Source organism: Haliotis cracherodii, unplaced genomic scaffold (assembly GCF_022045235.1).
Source record: "Haliotis cracherodii isolate W230 unplaced genomic scaffold, xgHalCrac1.p SCAF_10, whole genome shotgun sequence".
NCBI classification, from domain to species: domain Eukaryota; kingdom Metazoa; phylum Mollusca; class Gastropoda; order Lepetellida; family Haliotidae; genus Haliotis; species Haliotis cracherodii.
In genome coordinates, this window is record NW_027266265.1 from 19,059,639 (window position 1) to 19,077,813 (window position 18,175).

The window sequence follows — 18,175 nt, forward strand, 5'->3', positions numbered from 1 at the left end:
ATGCTTCATAATTTAGAAAGTATCCCTTGTGGATGTGTTTTTGTGCCGTCATTACTAAAGGATGGTTTGTCTTAGAACTGACATCAGATTTGCATACACATATATCTTAAAGTGTTAAGTTTAAAGGCGTAAACACATTGAAAATCATGTTGCCAGCATGCCTTAACCATGATATATGAATATATACGTATGTTATGTGTTTCGTATTCTAATGTTATGGGGGTCACGGTTGGTACAGTCGTCTTAGGTGCCGCAATTTGCTGTGCAGAGTTGCGTCCATTGGTAGCCAGCACATTAGGCTGATTTAACTGGAATACTATGCAAAGCAGCGTTAAATCCAACTCACTAACTTCGGTATCAGAGGTTTGATGCTGTCATCTGGATGGGAGGTCGTATTGCACAGAGGCCCGTTCATTGCCAATCTCATTAAAATCATATTTTAGTTCTCGCTACCGCCAAACAAAGATCTGAGGACATCCCATTAGGGGTCACATCAGAACGACCTTTCATCCGACCAATCAGGGCGTCGCTTAACAGATCATGAAAGTGACATTCGGAATGTGAATTCTGATAATGCAACCACGAAAACTTTAACACGGGAAATTCCGAACGATAGTTACGGGTTTAACGACTGAATCCATACAATGTAGACCATATATTAGCCATTCCAGAATATTCTTTTGTTCAGGTTTCAAATTTGTAATCGAGAATTTGTCAAAATATGTTTCGAAGCGTAGTCGCCAATTCGGAATTAGTGCCGTAAAGCACGAGAAAGCTGCCTTCTGTTTGGCTAATGTCGACTTCTTGTCAGTCCTTCTATCGGTCGGTCAAAGTTCGCGCAAGGTCGATCTGACGTGACCTGTAATGGGATGTCCTCAGATCTTTGTTTAGCGGTAGCGAGAACTAAGATCTGATTTTAATGAGACTGGTTCATTGGCTTCATTCAGATGCCGCGCCAAGCTCCTTCCCAGCGCGTGACACCTTCGTTACACTCTCGGTAACATAAGTGCCACCAGTGTGGGCGCGGCCATTACAAGAATCTTGAAATTTGCCATCTAACCCCATATGTATTCATATAAAAGAAACGCAAGTCGAGTATGCAGTACACATGTTATTTATTTTCAAGAGTAAAGACAAGAAATACTAATAGGGCTAGATTGACAAAAACTTGACTGAAGGCAGTTGAATGGATTAAACGGCAGATGACATAATTGTTTTTTTCAAATGTTAAGGGCTTACACAGTTTCGGGTCAATACCCAAAATGTCAGTCAATACCTGGTGTGACCACCATTAGCATTGATCACTGCCACACATCTCCTGTACATTGAGTGGATCAGACGATTTGTGAAGGCCCTAAGGATCCTCCTGCACACATCGAGAGCAGCTGTGCGTAGTTCATCGGCAGTTGTAGGGACTGGGCGCACATTGTGCAGCCACCTTTGAATCTCATCCCACAAGTGTTCGATGGGGTTCAGATCAGGGCTGAGGGCTGGCCACGGTAGAACACGGATGTTGTGTTGTTGCAGAAAGGCCATGGTAGCTCTGGCAACATGGGGACGAGCGTTGGTCTGATCACTTGGTCGATATACCGCTGAGCAGTGACGCCGCGTCCTCGACCTTGACCAACATTCAGAAAGCACATGGGCCCAAGTCTCGCATGAAGTCCAATCCCTGTCCATATCATGACGCTAGGTCCACCCCATGGATCCCCTTCCACAACGTTTCTGTCATCGAAACGATCACCTCGACGCCGCCAAATTCTGACTCTTCCGTCTGCATGGGAGACACGACTTTCATCAGAGAAGATGACATGCTTCCACTCACGATGACGCCAATTGAGATTACCCTGTGCCCACTGAAGTCGTGCTTGTCGATGCCGTGGTTGGAGAACAGGACGACGTGCTGGTCGGCGACATCTGAGGTTGTTGGAACGGAGACGTGAGATCACAGTGTCACGGCTAATGTGTCGATTATGTGTTCCTATGGTCTGTCGAGCACTTTCACTTGTAGTTAGGAACGGATGTCGCTGGTGTTGACGGGTAATCTGCCGATCTTGTCGAGGTGTGGTGACCCTAGGACGACCGCTCCGAGGAAGGTCATCTGTGGTCTGTGTACTCTCCAGCTTCCAAACGTCCGATGGCCTGGTTTCTCTGAATTTGAGTTAGGCGTTGCATTGTTTACCAAGGAGTGGTAGGTCCAAGAATCGGCCACAGTTTTATACCCACTACAGTTCGTGACAGTTCGTACATTTTCGATTTCGCGAGAAATGGGTGCATGATACCAACATATTCAATGAAATGGTGCGTTCTGGCGATTCGTTTTACATGTTGCGTTTTTACTCGGGGCTTCCAAATTGCAACCAAAAATATGTAACACCATCAGGCTTCACTACATGCTAAAACTCGTATCAATTTATGTTCCGTGTTTGTTACCTATTTGATTAAAACCACTTGCGTTTCTTTTGCGTGTGAGTATAGTAACGTTAATACTTTTGTTTATGGCGATTCGCTGTGCAGAGTTGCGGCCCTTGGACACGCCAGAAACCTATGATTGTGGGTTCGAATCCCGGTTCGCCCTGATTATGTTTCTAGGTTTGTCAGCACCATACCCGTGCTCGTGGGTTTCACCGAAGTGGTAAACGTCTGGGACCTGCATCACTTCGGGCTTTCATCCCACATTAAGCTGACACGCCGCGATATAACTGGAATACTGTTAAAAGCGGCGTTAAACCCAACTCACTCACTCACTCACTCACTTTTGTTTATGTCTTTGGGACATCACTGTGATGAGTGAACCACTCGGCCACCTCACAGTATTTGTGGGAACCCGCGGTGGAATGTGTCACCAGCACTATAATAGGTGAATGTTAAATGTATATTTTTTTAAGTCGTATGCCCAGAAGGCGGTGGCTCATGGGTAAATCTGATGGAACAATTGATCTTCTAGGTTGTTTTCGACTTGAGTATGTCATCCCAGTATCCTTGGTCAGAGATCCACTTGTTATTAGCATCGTCTTTATGCAACTCTATGGTGGGTGGGGAGCTCGGGTGATGAAATGCTGATTACATAAATTACAAACTCCCTTAAAACGCCCACTTGATAATTATGAACAGCGACCGTTTCAAAGTGATTGAGACAAATGACAAGAAATGCCTCAAATTTAACCCGCTTGCAACATCTAAGGGTGTTCATACCTTAGCAGTTGAGGTTACAAACGATTGAAATCAGGCTTTATAGAATCTCGCAGGAAGCAACAATCTACTATCCTCATGTCAACTGATTTGTTTGTGGGCGTCCCAGTTTGGGTCTTCGCCCATAGAACACTGACCATCAGCAAAGGTATTGTGAGAGACGGGGATCAATTGTTCAAAGACATGACTGACATGAAAGACCAAGGTGTCATGTGTATATAGATTCTCAACCCGCAACATTCTTAAACGCAACCAACAAGAACATGCCCATGTTCTTTGTCATCTCAAGGTGCCCCCAAACCGATTACAGCAGGTTGGGTTACTGTAATATCAATATTGAAATCTTCATTCCAAACACTTTGAGATATTTCAAATGCCCAAAATACGGCTAATATTTGCAGTAAGTCTGACACATTTGCTCGCTGTAGTATGCATACTCTGTAACGGAAGACTGTGACAGCGAAAAGAAAGGAAGTCAGGAAGTCACTCATTATTCTCTAAAGACTGTCAAATCTGAAAACAAATAAGAGATAACTAAAATAAAATTCACAAGAAACATTAGTTTTGTTGACGCAAAAAGACTTGTTCAAACCCTAGAACCAAAAGAAACCTATGCTTCCATTACCAGAACAACATCTGAAACACTCACCCTACAGAACTGCCTGATGATAAAAAAGTGAATGTAGTGTTACGCCGCTTTTTGCAATTGTCTAGCATTATTAAAAACAGACTACACACAGAACATGTATGGAATCGAACCCGGGTATAGTGAGTGAGTGAGTATGGTTTTACGCCGCTTTTAGCAATATTCCAGCAATATCACGGCGGGGGACACCAGAAATGGGCTTCACACATTGTACCCGAACCCGGGTATATGGCGTGACGAGCAAACGCTTTCGCCACTGGGCTACCACGCCCCCCTTGGTGGTCAAAGACACGTTGGAGCGTGTACATGACACTGAGCAACAATATAACAGAAATTAGCTCTACATGAAGATGTTGGAACTGTCAGAAGTAAATTGGCAGTTGTACTAGACTCAGTGAACTTCTGTCAAAGCAGAGTGTAGTCACTGTGCAACATAAATGATAAAAACGTAGATATTCCGGGGATAAAACAGGTCTTCAGTACCTCTATGCTCTACTTCATTGTGACTGAAATCAGTCTGGCGTGGGGTTCATGTTTGGTTTGATTCATTCTATTTGGTCTTGTTTGGACCCTAATCTTTACAGGTGGACGTGACATGGTGACGTTAAACAACATTTTGTCAGTACGTTTACTAACACTTGCGTCCTATTAGCAGAGTTACGTTCCTTCGCGGTCCCAGGATCCGCTGGACAAGCGTTAGAATCCAATGTTCGGCATCAATATCTTCAAGAGTTATCATTAAATATATCTTGCCACCCATTTCTTCAATCCAGACTTCAATCAGATAAAAATAAATGACCATAGCCAATATTCAACAACTTTTATTTCTGGTTCACAAAGAACCATATATATTAATCACAACAAAACTTCGTATCATACAGAATCATCACAGCTGTGGGTGACGAGTGTTTAGAGAATTGTTATCTTGCACACTCATATCCTCGTTCATAACTGTCAAACTTCATATTCTCCTAAACTTCCTATAACAGACAAAAATACGTTGGGTGAAGAAACTCAGCCTTAACAACCGTGCTATAAATGAAATCATTTTCTTAATTTGGAACAAATTATTAATTTCATAATCTAGAAAAAAATAGAAATCATAAATCACAAATCATAGTTGCATATCATCTGTTCTTTTGGCATATTCAGGCACTTTATCATTTATTTCGTTTCGGTTTTGACTTTATCTATTGATTATTAAACACCTCAAAGACGATCGTCATCATCATCATCCTCTGTGGCGATTGGTGCACGTGAGAACGTCACCTGCACTTCAACCTTTGACATGTCATGTGGTAACTGCCTCGTTCTGGTGTCTGTGTCGGACATATCTTCAGATGGCGATTCCACATCATTTGCTGACGTGCCATCCATTTGTGAAAGTGGAACGTCATCAGCCAAAGGATGGGGGAATTCACTGTCAGTGACTGTCCCTCCGTCATTGTTTCTGGAGAACCTGACACGTTCCGATTTGGCTTTATCACTCTTCGCTTCCTTGGACTCCTCGGGGATTCGCCTCAGTCTCGCAGACCGCTTGCGTAATACCTTCTCCGTTGCCCCTTCTGGGCCGTCATCCGTGCAATCACAGTTTGCGCTCTCGGGAGACACCTGGTTCGACAACTTAGCTCGGTCACCTCCTGAGTCAATGTCCAAGCTCAAGCTCGAGTCAACCGAAGTTGTTCTAAGAATTTGGCGCAGTAGTACTTCCTGTTGCTGCCCGAGTCGATCGATCTTGTCATTCAACTTGTCAAATGCTTGGGAGGTGATGGTCGACTCCCGATTTCGGACAGACAGATGGTTTAACATCTCATAGCGGAAACTAGATATATCTTGCTTCAGTTCATCAAAGTCACCTGAAAATATATATATATGTCGATTAAAACATATTAATAAAAGATTATACTGCTTTTTAAAAGATTAAAGGTATAAATAGTATGTATTTCACATTTGCTCACTATTTCATCATGTTTAAAAAGACTTTTTATCAAATATAATATTTAAATTAGAAATTGTGCGAAAAAGATTATTATTTTTTACGAAATATGTGAATTATGAATATGTCTTGAATAAAGGGTTTACTGTTAGAAATTATCTGGAATGATATTGACATACCCTGTTAATGTTTAAATATGATCACTACAACAGATCTGTCGGTCCTTCAAACACTATTACAGCTGCTACACCATTCTCTCACACAAGATGCACGTCCACAGAGACAACAAACGCATGACGTACCACATTCGAACTACAGTCACATCAGTTACCTGGGAGGCCAAAGTTTGAAATAATATTGAATCTTTCTTGGTATTTCTGAAAGCGTTATCATAACTTGGGATTTCGAAAAGTTTAAAATGTCGAAATTCTGAAAGAAAAACTCTTAGAAATAATGAAAATATAATGTCTCAGAATGTTTATATTTATGTAATATTTCGGGATTGATATCTGAATGTGTCATATTTCAAAATATCAGAAAAATAAATAATTAGCTGTTAAGATGAAAACTATCTCCTTGGACTCATGGTATTGGACAGTGATGAAGAGATAGACAGAAATGTTACCAACTACGAAGAGAATGTTAAACCAATGCCTACATGTACCTTCCGCACTGTCCGTCTCGCGCTGAGTATCGAAGATGTAACGCTTGACAATTCTCTTCATCATACGCTGAAACATTAACAACATGGTTAGCTGTGTGTTTAAATATTAGATACCGTACTTGAAACGAACGAGAGTATTCAATTTATTATTTTTGTGATGGGTGACGTAGTCAGTTTTCCATCAACCCCCGAAAGCAATGTAAGTAGCGCGTGAGTGTAGGGATGCGTCATGGGGCACATTTTGGTACCAGCCTTATTGGACGTAAGAGTTGCCTCCCCTAGCCTTGTCAGGGTCCACTGATCGTGGGTTCAAATTCTAGATTTGCAACGATTGTAATCCTTGGTATGTGAGCACTATGCGCGTGCTAGTGGATTTTACCTCAGTAAGACCTGAACCACGTTGGACTCTCCTCCAACATCATGCTGAAACGCCGCCATAGTACTGCCACGGCGTGTTGTATCAAACAGTATTCCTATGCGTCTAAACGTTTTTGTTAATTTTTTGTTGTTTAACGCCGCACTCAGCAATATTCGGCATATATGACGGCAGTCTGTAAATCGAGTCTAGACAAGACAATCCAGTGATTTATATCATGAGCATCGATCCATGCAATTGGGATACGATGACATGCATCATCCACGTCAGTTAACCTGACCACCCGATCCCGTTAGTCGCCTCTTGCGACATGCATGGGTTGCTGAATGAAGACCTATTCTAACCCGGATCTTCACGGGTCCCGCCTGAAAGAGATGCACGGGTGAACGGCATTCCGAGTCGTGTGTTGAAGTGTTCTTTAATGTTACAGTAAAACGAAATACGTTTTGTATACTCAATTTATCCATCCGATGATGATTATCGCTGGCATCATAACCTGCGTTAGGGTATTCCTTCCACCTTACAGGCCAAGAACTTGCTGACATCCTGTTCACAGCAGCAGTGAACCTCTCCAACCTAGGAGTCCTACCATGCCACAACGTTACAATATGGGACACAGTATGATTTGGAGCTCAGCATTTGGCGCTGTTTGGTTAATGATATGTATAACATACAGACAAAGGACGCCGGTATTGATTGCTTACGATAAACCCTTCATTTGTGATGCTAACTTTCTGATGGAAACACCATGTTGTTTGTCGGTAGTATGCTACTTATCACATTGCTCACAGGGACTGCTGTCTCACCTTATATGTCAGATTTTCACTGAATATATTCGGGTCGGAATCATTCCGCACAAATCCATTCGTGGTGGCCATACGTTCCCGGAAGTGCTGGATACCCGGATTCCGCATGGTGCCGCCATTCTGCCAGTCTGTTGGGGGTGGATCCTGGAAAACAGGTTTCAAAATGTGATGGAAATGACAATATTTGTAAACAGGCCACACATATTATGTGTAATAGTTTTTGGGACCAAGCACAACAAGTGATCCATATCAACAATGTGGTCTTCTACTAGTATTGTTCTTTTATAGGAGATGATCTGAAACATCTTCCCAAGGCAAGGGAGTTAACTGACTATAAAAGTGCAGTTTCCACCCTTGCTGAACTAGGATGGAATTATGAAGTTATATTTTGGCAGGACTAACGAGTCTATACATAGTCCAATCAAAGTCGCGTAACGAAATCGACATCCGGGATGTAAACTGCCATGCAGACTTCGGTCGACTTCAGGATTTGCAATGTGTACCATCAGCTTAGCGTCAACAGATATTTTCCACATCTTTTCATGTTTTTAATCAAGGTGCTCACATAATTGGATTCACTTCGCGAAGAAAGACTCACACGTTTTATTACAATACCGACTTTGATTATCGACCAGATCGTCGACCAGATCGTCTTGACTGTGCCCCGCCATTTTGTTTGAAGCAGATTCAAGTGAAATGAGAGGTGGAATCTGTTTAGTCAACAGTAGGGACATAAAACGGACATAACTCGTAATCGAGCCTAGAAATTCCAGTTTTGTTCGGCTAGGGTGGAAACTGTACTTTTACAGTCAGTAACTCCCTTGCCTCGGGAAGATGGATCTGACAGTCCAGGGGCCGAAGGACTCCGTGATGATGAAGTTTCTCCATATATCAAACAAAATGTTTAAAATTTTAAATACTTCAGTTAATTGAAATTCTTACCACAGCCGCCCCGACTTGGGCGAACATCTCGATGTCCTTGATGCGGCCGGGATGGTGGACCGGTGGGGGCTCGTCCTTGCTGCAGCAGAACAGTCGGAAGACGAACTTGGCGGCGTAGTAGGCACACTTGGGGGTGGGGACGACGTTGAAGGGCACAGGGAGAGTGGAGTCGTCTTTGATGTACTCCATGTATAACTTGCTGCGGGCGAATTTCCACTCCGTATCAGCTTGAGCCTAAAATGTCCATGGTTAATACATGTACATGTGTGCATACGTGCTTGTACGTGCGTGCGTAGCATTCTAAGAACAATCCCTGCCCACTATTTCAAACCCCGTCGCTTTGCCATTTTATGAAAGGTTTCACGCTTTTAACAATATTCCATCAATATGAAGGCAGGGAACACCAGAAATGGGCTTCATACATTGTACCCATATCGAAACCGGAACCTGGAACTTCTCTCCCTTTAAGCTACCCTCACCGCCCTTACGTTTGCATAAGAAATCACCTTTTGCTGCAAACAATAAGTAGATTATTTGCTCTAAAATGACACAATTGAAGAACAAGCAAAAGTACAAATAAATGACAGTATTCAAAACAGGGGCAATGGGTTAGCCTGGCGCGCGGCGTTTGCTTGTCATGTCTAAATCCGGTGTCGATATCCAAAAACATTACACTGTGTGAAACCGCCGTGATATTGCGGGCATGTTGCTAAAAGTAATTAAACCATGTCATCCGAATACTCGAGCCTATTGGTTGTTGCATAGCTGAAGCAATGAGGAAGTTATGTGCTTAGGATGCCAGATGTTTTACATATTGTACATACCTGAATAATCTCAAACGACCGTGTCATCATGGCAATAAGCATGTTGAGGAGAACAATGACGATGGCGACGTTGTAGGCCCCGAAGATCCAGTAGCCGACGTTTTGTGTGAAGTAATTGTTGAAGTCCCCAAGTTCCACCGACGTGTGCTCGCCTCGACCCAACATTGACCAGAACACGGTCCGAAATGTTATGTCCGGTCTGCAATGGCCATCAGAAAAATGTACATTGTTCGGAGACGTAATCCATAATCATAATCATCATAAGTAATTCAAGAGTATGGTTAAAAACATTCATGAAAATGCCTATGAGAGAATGGCACTGGCACATGTTCACCTGATGAAAGAGTAAGCATAGACTCCGAAACGTTGTGTTTCTCATATTTAAAAAATTGACATCCAAAAATTCACTCTTATGTGTCTCACTTCGAAATGTCATTTAAAGAATTTATGTGAGGTTCTGATAGTTCTGTGGTTTAACACCTATGCCAGCCTTACCAGGGGTAGTATGTAAATAATCGATACTATGACAGACTCGACAGGTCTACTGAGAGACTTTGTGCGTCAGGCTTGACCAGACAAATAACTATCTTTAAACATTCATTCGAACATGCGAATATGCGAACATGCGGTCCTTATAAATATATATACAAAATTGTACATGCAGTGGTAATTGAGGTTTCATAAATAAATTCATTTGTATTTTTATAACTGATGCCGAGCGATACCAATATACGGAACATTACCACTGATTGTTACATATCCTTAGTACTCACATGCCAAAATATTTTTCCGCCGTCGTGGTGATGTTATGCTGGGACATCTCCACCAGCCCCCGGGTACTCGCTGGGTAGTACCAGTACAGGTTGTGGAGACCCACCATGAAGGCAACAAATAACACCAGGAAGATGACGGCGAACTTCAGAATATCCTGCAAACAAATGATGTCAAATAAATACGTATGGTAAATTGTATTGCTAATAAAATGAAAACATTATTATCTTCATGGTATTAAATTGTGAAACAGTAATATGTGAATGAAATACGGAGTGTTGTGGTGGCAATTGGTTAAGAGGGACAACTCCGTCAAAGCTAGGCATCACTTAGTGGAAGTTGCCCTAAAATCTATTACTGTCTCCTGTGTTCATGCCCAAATACTAAATCGATATTTCACTCGAGTATGACTTCTCTGCTTCTTCCTCCATGACACTATGGTTTTCAGAATAAGATTATGAAAATAAGAAACGAAGAAAATACATAATTAATCTTTGTTTGTCTTTTTTGGTCAAATAACATGATCATTTCATCTTGTCGCCTGCAAAGTCGACAGTTCCAGAGGTACCTGGGTCATTCCTGTAAAAATCAACTTTGCAGGTGACTCGATGATATAAACCAGATATTTGACAAGAAACAACAAATATCTGTACAGATAAATCTTCAGTTCAATTAATTTTCTGTTTTCCGTTTTCTGTTTCTTATACATATCTAACAGTAGTTTTCATATTTACATATTCGTTTGATATTGTGTTTCCTGTCGATTGCTCTTTTCTTGCTATCAAGTTTATGACACATGTGTTTAAACATATAAACATGTATAAACAACTATATACAGTTCAGATGAACCGGGAACGCTTACTGTAATCATTTTGGCTAGAGATATCTGCATAGGCCCGAACAGTTCGTTAGCTGGAAGAACATAGGAAACACGCGTAAAACTGATGACGTTGGCGACGGCGAACGAGGCCTCGGCGACGTTGTAGGGGTCCCAGCTGTCCCAGTAGAACCGATCTGAAATAGACAACCCGGCTTATACAGCTGCTCCCAAATCAAGATACTACACTGAATCAAACTCAACGAATACGACCAGTTTGTTTTGTTTGTTTGTTTGTTGTTTAACGCCGCACTGTTCCCGTTTTATGACGGCGGCCTGTAAATAATTCAGTCTGGACTAGGCAAACTAGTGATTGGCATCATGCGCATCGATCCACGCATTTGTCTTACAACGAGTCATCCCAAACGTATCAAACGAGCGACAGACTTAAGCTGTTCTCATCAATAAATCGACGTATATCATGGAGAATTGCTCAGATAACACTGTATCAATTCGTGTAACAATACTTGGAACCATCTTCGTCGGTTAACCTTTGCTGTTTCATTATCAGTTTTTGGCATATCCTGCCATCGGCATCATGGAAATGAGATCACCTGCCAGGCATGGGACTATTGTTTGAGCGAAATTGGAATTGTAACGTTATTAATTAATCATAGTTGACAAAAAGATACAAAAAACGACCACATATCAAGGATGGATAATGTTCTGCACAAACGCTGTGTCATCATAAAGCACAAAACAAATATGCGTCATCGGGCGTCTTTTTGAGAAAATAAGGTGTGTATCTAAGATCACAATTACATTATGGTTTAACTGACATTTCAAGACATTTGATTGGCATATGATATGAACACCTGTCAGTCAGCCTCACCTGCAATTAACCAATACATCTGCAGTCGGGCCTCCTCGCTGCCTGCTAATAAGCTTTTCCATGACTCCTCTTTAGTAAAGAAACTTAAGGAAAAGCGCACCTGGAAAACAAACATTTTGTCTCATGTAACAAACGTTATGAAGTGCAGTGGGTGATCGCCTTCGCCTTCGTGTGGGCAGAGAGAATGAATTTATAAATAAACGTTATGGTCCTATTATGAACTTTGTTTATACTCCTTGATACCCGACACTGAATTTGGAGCATCAGCTCAACCATTTACGCATTCTTATCATTTTCATCATATTCACATTCCCCTTTTCGCGAGATGCAAAAACACTTTGGCGCGCCTCGTTAACATCCTGATGTGTCTAATCAAAACCATAATAGCCGCCTTAAGACGCTGTACTTTCACTGCCAAACTTCAAAGCTCTCTGTAAAAAGGTCATTCTAGCTGCGATTCTAGTCTATTAGTATAAGGGCCCTACAGACAATCTTCAAGCAGATCACAGGAAACCCCCTCTTGTGTTAAGAAAGCCCGCACAGCAACAGGCTGACTCGTAATACACTTATAACACTTCAGCGTCTTACAGAAGCGTCGTCATGTCAATTTCAAGGTTACGTGAAATGGACAAGTGTAAACGTGAAAACGAACAAGCCACAATGTGAAATATATAGGAGCTAAGTACTTGGCGGTAACGTGAACTATTAATAAATTGTTCCACACGGTAACCTACCTGTTACAGTCCAGACCATATGCTCTGATATGTATATGTATATGTATATGAATGGAATAATGTCGACGACTAATCTTTTCCTTGAATAAAATTCTGTTCTGTTCCGTAACATGTCGGCGTGCGTTGAAAGGAACAAATAAGAAACAGAATCTCGCGTGAAAAAGACACGTTACTGTGAGATGCCCCGGGGAAAATTATTGCCTGCCTGTCTATGGGTTATCTCCCCTGGTCGGACACCCGAGTGTTTGGCGTAGTATTTCATCTAAACCCGACCTGAGCCTGTGGGTTGTTTGCTGTTTACCGCCGCACTCAGCAATATTCAAGCTACATCACGGCGGTCTGTAAATAATCGTGTCTGGTCCAGACAATCCAGGGACTGATGTCACGAGGATCTATCTACGCAATAGAGATACGGTGACATGCATCAACCAAGCCAGCGAGCCTGACCACCCGATCCCGTAAGCCGCCTCTTACGACAAGCATAGTCACCTTTTACGGCAAGGATGGGTTAGTGAAGGCCAGTTCTATCCAGGATCTTCAGGGGTCTGCGTCTGTGGTAGTCTAGAGTTTACACAACAGTGTGACGCCATCAGTGAAATTGGATTGCAAGAAGAAAGGACAATAATGTCTCACCTTGAACATACTGACGAACCTGAGGCCGAAGGACATTACATAGAGTGTGAGGACGGCGGTGTCAAGGTAGTTGTAGAGTGAGTCAAAGTATTCGACGAAGCCGTCATTGTACACCTGCTTTACCTCCTGCCATAGCATACCTAGACACAAAATGGAATCGCTCAAATAGAATGGAATCGTCATAACAAATATGTACCTACGACAGAATGCACAAGATATCTAAATACAAGAGTCCCCCCTCCCCCCCCCCCCCCCCCCCCCCCCCCTTCCGCTCTGGTGCAATTCGATAATAGTGTTTGGCTTCTTATATCCCACTTCTGGCTCATTGCCTTGGATACCATTGTTCAACATGTCCAAGATTAGGGTTAGGGAACAAACAGCAACATGACACAGCCAAAGGCAATGACATGGCTATCTAAAGAATTTATATATTCTGATTTAATTACATCTGTCTCTTCTCTGCCACAATCACTGTACCTATCACGCAAAACTTTCACAGAATAATAAAAACACACACTTACAAATATATATTCTCTACAGATGATTTTTTTCAACAAAGTGACTTGACAAAGTGTATAGCTACCTTATTTGCCTACATGCCAAGTTCAGTGAAGAAAATAATAGTGCTGTTCAGCATTTTTTTTAAAATCCAAAATCATCAAAAGGCAGCAGTTCACAACTAGACCCATATCTACAGGAAGTTTCATCTAGAAATATTTAACGGTATTTGAGTTCTGCTCCGAAAACAAGCACTACCCTTACTTTCAGTCCAACTTAAACTTAAATCTTAAGACTTTAAAAATTAATAATTTATAAAAATCCAAATCATCAAAAGGCACCTATTTTACTACTTGACTGAACTGTGTAGCGAGTTTCAACAAGAAGTAATTAAGGGACTTACCAGAAACGCAAAACGGACGGACAGACATGCTGACTTCTATATACCCCCGTTTTTCAAACCGGGGGAGGGGGGGCGGGGATAAAAAATGTCACAGAATAAAAACTATATCTATTTACTATGAATGACAAAAACAATTGACACGTCTTTTACGTAACTCCGAAGCGGTTATTTACCCCCACAACAGGATAAACTGAGTGGGTTGGGAACCGCTCCAAGTTCGTACCTATGATCCATGTTGTCATCAATAGGTGAATGATCTCGGGCTCGAATGTACGCAGCACAAACGTCTCTGGCCAACCCTGGCTGTTGTTGAGATATTTCCTGTACTGACTATGTACTTCTGCGAATGCAGAAATCTTCTTGTGTGTAGATGGGCGTTCCGATGCTGTGGAGATGAGGATCATTGTCAGAAACGTCACGAACGACATCGTCTGTCCAATGAACTTTACACACGGGGACTTGAGGAAATGACCCACCTGCGGGAAAAAAAAGGTTTAGGTATTAATGGCAGTTTTGCGAGATTCTACTAAATGCCGTGATTGTGTTGATCAGACAAACAATCAGTGCATGTCATGTTATGTCATGTCATGACCTTGTCAAATACCCACACGTCTACCCTTTCAGACATTTAGCCACCTGATCCCCGTAAAAAGCCAATCCCAAAAGTTCTATCCCTTAGTTTAACTTGACAGTGAACCCCCGTTAATCCGAACTGTGCTGTGTCAGTGACGGATTACCAAATTCCTGGATTCACAAATCATGGCTTGGTATGATGTCAAATACATAAATATCATGTTTATATTCTATAAGATAGTCCTGAAGGGTCTTGAAGGCGGGTATTGGGTACGGAGTTTCAATGCATAGTTTTCTGTATCAGACTCTGCTTATGTAATGTGCAATGTATCTCGTGCAAATCACAAGCATGCTATCGTAATTCAAACTAAGTGTTTGTGAGTGCCTATACGATTACTTACGTCTTCTGACGTGCTTGTCTATTCGTTCCAATGTTATTTGAAACAAAAGAAACTAGCTTAAGTCATCTGGTTCAAACATTTACATTAAATCACATACTCTTAATGCCTCTGACGAGTACCCCTTCTCATTTATGATTAAGATACATAAAAAGCAGACACGCCTCAGACCCGGATAATGATATCACGACGTAGCCCGAGCTATGTGCTAGTATTAATTGCACGAAGGTAATGTCCTTGAAGAAATAACGACTGGGAAACGTAATGTTGGTAAAGAAAACCTGTTGGAAGGATAGCTATTGCAGGGAACAAGTAAGTAATTTGCCCGCAATAGCAACTTGAATGGCAAATAATATGGTATTCGGTACCGCGGTACCGGGAATGCATCTAGTCAAACCTACTGTGTTTTGGAATTTGAAGTAGTTTAACTGTAGATTTGATACCTCTTGTATCAATTTAAAACAGCGCCAGGTTTCAAATGTATAAACAAGAGATCTAATCTTCAGTTATAATACCTCAAATTTCAAAATTTATAAGTCAGAGAATACTAGTCTGAATTATCCACCGAAACAGATTCCATTGGGCGTAAAAGGCAAAATAGCGGTGAAAATTATATGAATGGATCCCTGAAATCAGTGATGACATCAGGTTTTCGTAAAACAGTACTCACGGAAAGAGACGTACATATTATTTTAGGCGTAAACTGATCACATCAAATCGTATCAGCAGTAACATATCGGCAGTACCTAAATAGCAAGGTGTTAATTACTCACCCGTGTTTTAGGGGCGAACCAGTAGAGTATTGCTAGGACAGGGTAAAATACAGTAATGCACAAAACGATGATCCCCCGGAGGAACCAGTTGGCTCTCTCAAGAGTCCGCAGGTCCGAGTACCAGATGCTAACCAGCCTCTGCTGGCAACTGGGATGCGCCACGAACTGAAACATTCATTAATAATAATTTATTATAATTATAAGGAATACAATTTGTGATAATGATTGACCACTTTTAACGTCTGTTCTGATCTGAAATTGTATTTTAACTAGAAAAACAGTTAAATACGTATCAAAAGATAAGAAAGATATCACAGCGCGAATGCGGTCATAAACTAGTCTTTTTGAAGCAAGTTTCATTTCAACTTTGACACAATCGTAACGCTGTCACCTGGAAAAGAGAACGCCACGTGTGAGTGTATGTGTGTACTCAAATCTGTTACGTTACGATAAGCTGAGGTGAGGTAAAATGGGGTTTAACGTCGCGTTCACTTCTATAGCGACGTGCATCCACGTGTGTGTGAGACTGCTTGTACAAGTCCGGACTAATGATGAGATACCATGCCGCGCTTTAACATGAATAGCCCCATCATACACAGTATACTGACTCCAACCCTTGTTAATGCCGAGCGCCAGAAAGGTGATCAACAACTACCATCTCTCAACGTCTTTTGGTATGACGCGGCCGGGGATCGAAAACCGGAGCCTTCGCTCTCTGGGCGGATGCTCTACAACTAAGCCACGGAGGCCGTCACGTTATGAAAAGTAGCGCTTTGAACTAAGTTGTAGCTTGTAACAACATGGCATATATTTAAGCGAGGTGTGGGCCTAAAATATGTCACAAATACTTGGAATCTAGGGACAGAGCCAGTGTTAGTCTAGGCACTAACTGGTAGACTGCAGTACCACAACGTTAACAATACACATATGTTGCAGAATAGTGTGAATATATCTCTTGTATCAACCCACTTGTCTTACGAGCAAACGCGCGGAAATACAAAGGACACCACTGTACACCTGAACACTGAAGTTACATATCTCCTTTGGCGTGCCATTTACAGTGTAGATCTGACAGCAAACAGATGTCTCACTGAGATGTATAACGAGCCTCATCTTAAGCTTCCCTTGGAGTTTTTATGACTATATTTCTTTCTAATATCCCCGTGACCACTGGTTACATGTTTACTGTCGGCAGTGAAAGACGGCATCCAACCAAGTCAGTGATGTGAGCGGCATTTAGTAGTTTCATGGTTACCATGCCAACTGTCTTGACAATTGGATGGTTTAAGCCACGAACAACTAAACTTGAAAATTGTTCATTGCTTTTATAGTTATTAGAACAACAAGACCATAAGAACTAAACAGAATGCACGAAACATTGTCAAGATGAATTGGGATAGGTTTCTCTTTCATTCATGTTGTTGTTGTTTGTTTCTTGTTTAACGCCGCACTTAGCAATATTAAAGCTGTATGACGGCGGTCTGTAAATAGACCAGACAATCCAGTGATTCACATCACGAGCATCGATCCACGCAGTTGGAGAGACCTATTCTGACCCGGATCTTCACAGGTATGCACATTCATGTACGTCACCGCATCGCGTAGCCAGCCTGACATTTGAATTCGCATTGCATAGTATGGAGGACAGACACATGCTTTTTTAATGAGCATTTTATAGCGGCAAACTTTTTTTCTATCTGGGGTTCCTGTATATACCCTTCCTTCTTTTTCTTTCTTTCGTTTAATAAAAGTTGTTCTACAAGTCGCTACTTTGGGCCTAACACGACCCGTGGAAACGTCTGCCAATGAGCGCAGTTGGATATACACTGCATACTTCATTTCTAAAAACGTTATAACAATCTCCCCTTTAACCGCTGCTCTCCAAAGATGGATCTTTTTTGTTTCATCGAAAGTGAAGAAAACCGGTCGGGGTCTTGGAAGACATGGTGGTGGACGTTTCGATCTGGACATATTGACATGTTTATATTTCTTCTAAGATATTTCTTCTAAGATATTTCTTCTATCTCACCTTCTTCTCATTGTACTGTATGGCCAGCTTCAGCCGAGACAGCAACTCATACGATTCGTCCTCGCTGTCTGGTCCGACCTTGTTCAGAAGAACCTCCAGCTCATCGTGACCTCGGACTTTGTCCAGGAGCTTGACCACATAATGACTGAGCTGGTCAGCCATGGACAGGTACTCCGTCTGTAAAATGCCAACATTCTTGTAACATCCTAACCAATAGACGCATGTAACGCGTGATGTACTCGGGCATGCAAACGCATGCATACATTTA

At 41.9% G+C, this 18,175-nt stretch overlaps 1 protein-coding gene across 7 annotated transcripts in view; it reads right to left on the reverse strand.

Moving 5' to 3' along the window:
- Positions 1–4,699: 4,699 nt before the first annotated feature.
- LOC139454169 (short transient receptor potential channel 7-like) overlaps positions 4,700–18,175 on the reverse strand; it is a 210,532-nt gene continuing 197,056 nt past the window's right edge. For 3 of the 7 annotated variants that reach the window (XM_071235719.1, XM_071235714.1, XM_071235718.1), the window contains exons 5-17: positions 17,908–18,084; positions 15,879–16,043; positions 15,109–15,126; positions 14,358–14,610; positions 13,234–13,373; positions 11,867–11,966; positions 11,020–11,171; positions 10,160–10,314; positions 9,387–9,585; positions 8,563–8,796; positions 7,621–7,764; positions 6,433–6,505; positions 4,700–5,694 (exon numbers count right to left, since the gene is read on the reverse strand). In XM_071235719.1, the coding sequence (XP_071091820.1) occupies positions 5,048–5,694; positions 6,433–6,505; positions 7,621–7,764; positions 8,563–8,796; positions 9,387–9,585; positions 10,160–10,314; positions 11,020–11,171; positions 11,867–11,966; positions 13,234–13,373; positions 14,358–14,610; positions 15,109–15,126; positions 15,879–16,043; positions 17,908–18,084 (2,457 nt within the window). In that variant the 3' untranslated portion in view covers positions 4,700–5,047. The remainder of the gene's footprint in view (positions 5,695–6,432; positions 6,506–7,620; positions 7,765–8,562; positions 8,797–9,386; positions 9,586–10,159; positions 10,315–11,019; positions 11,172–11,866; positions 11,967–13,233; positions 13,374–14,357; positions 14,611–15,108; positions 15,127–15,878; positions 16,044–17,907; positions 18,085–18,175) is intronic. The other 4 variants (XM_071235713.1, XM_071235716.1, XM_071235720.1 and 1 more) reach the window with 4 other exon arrangements.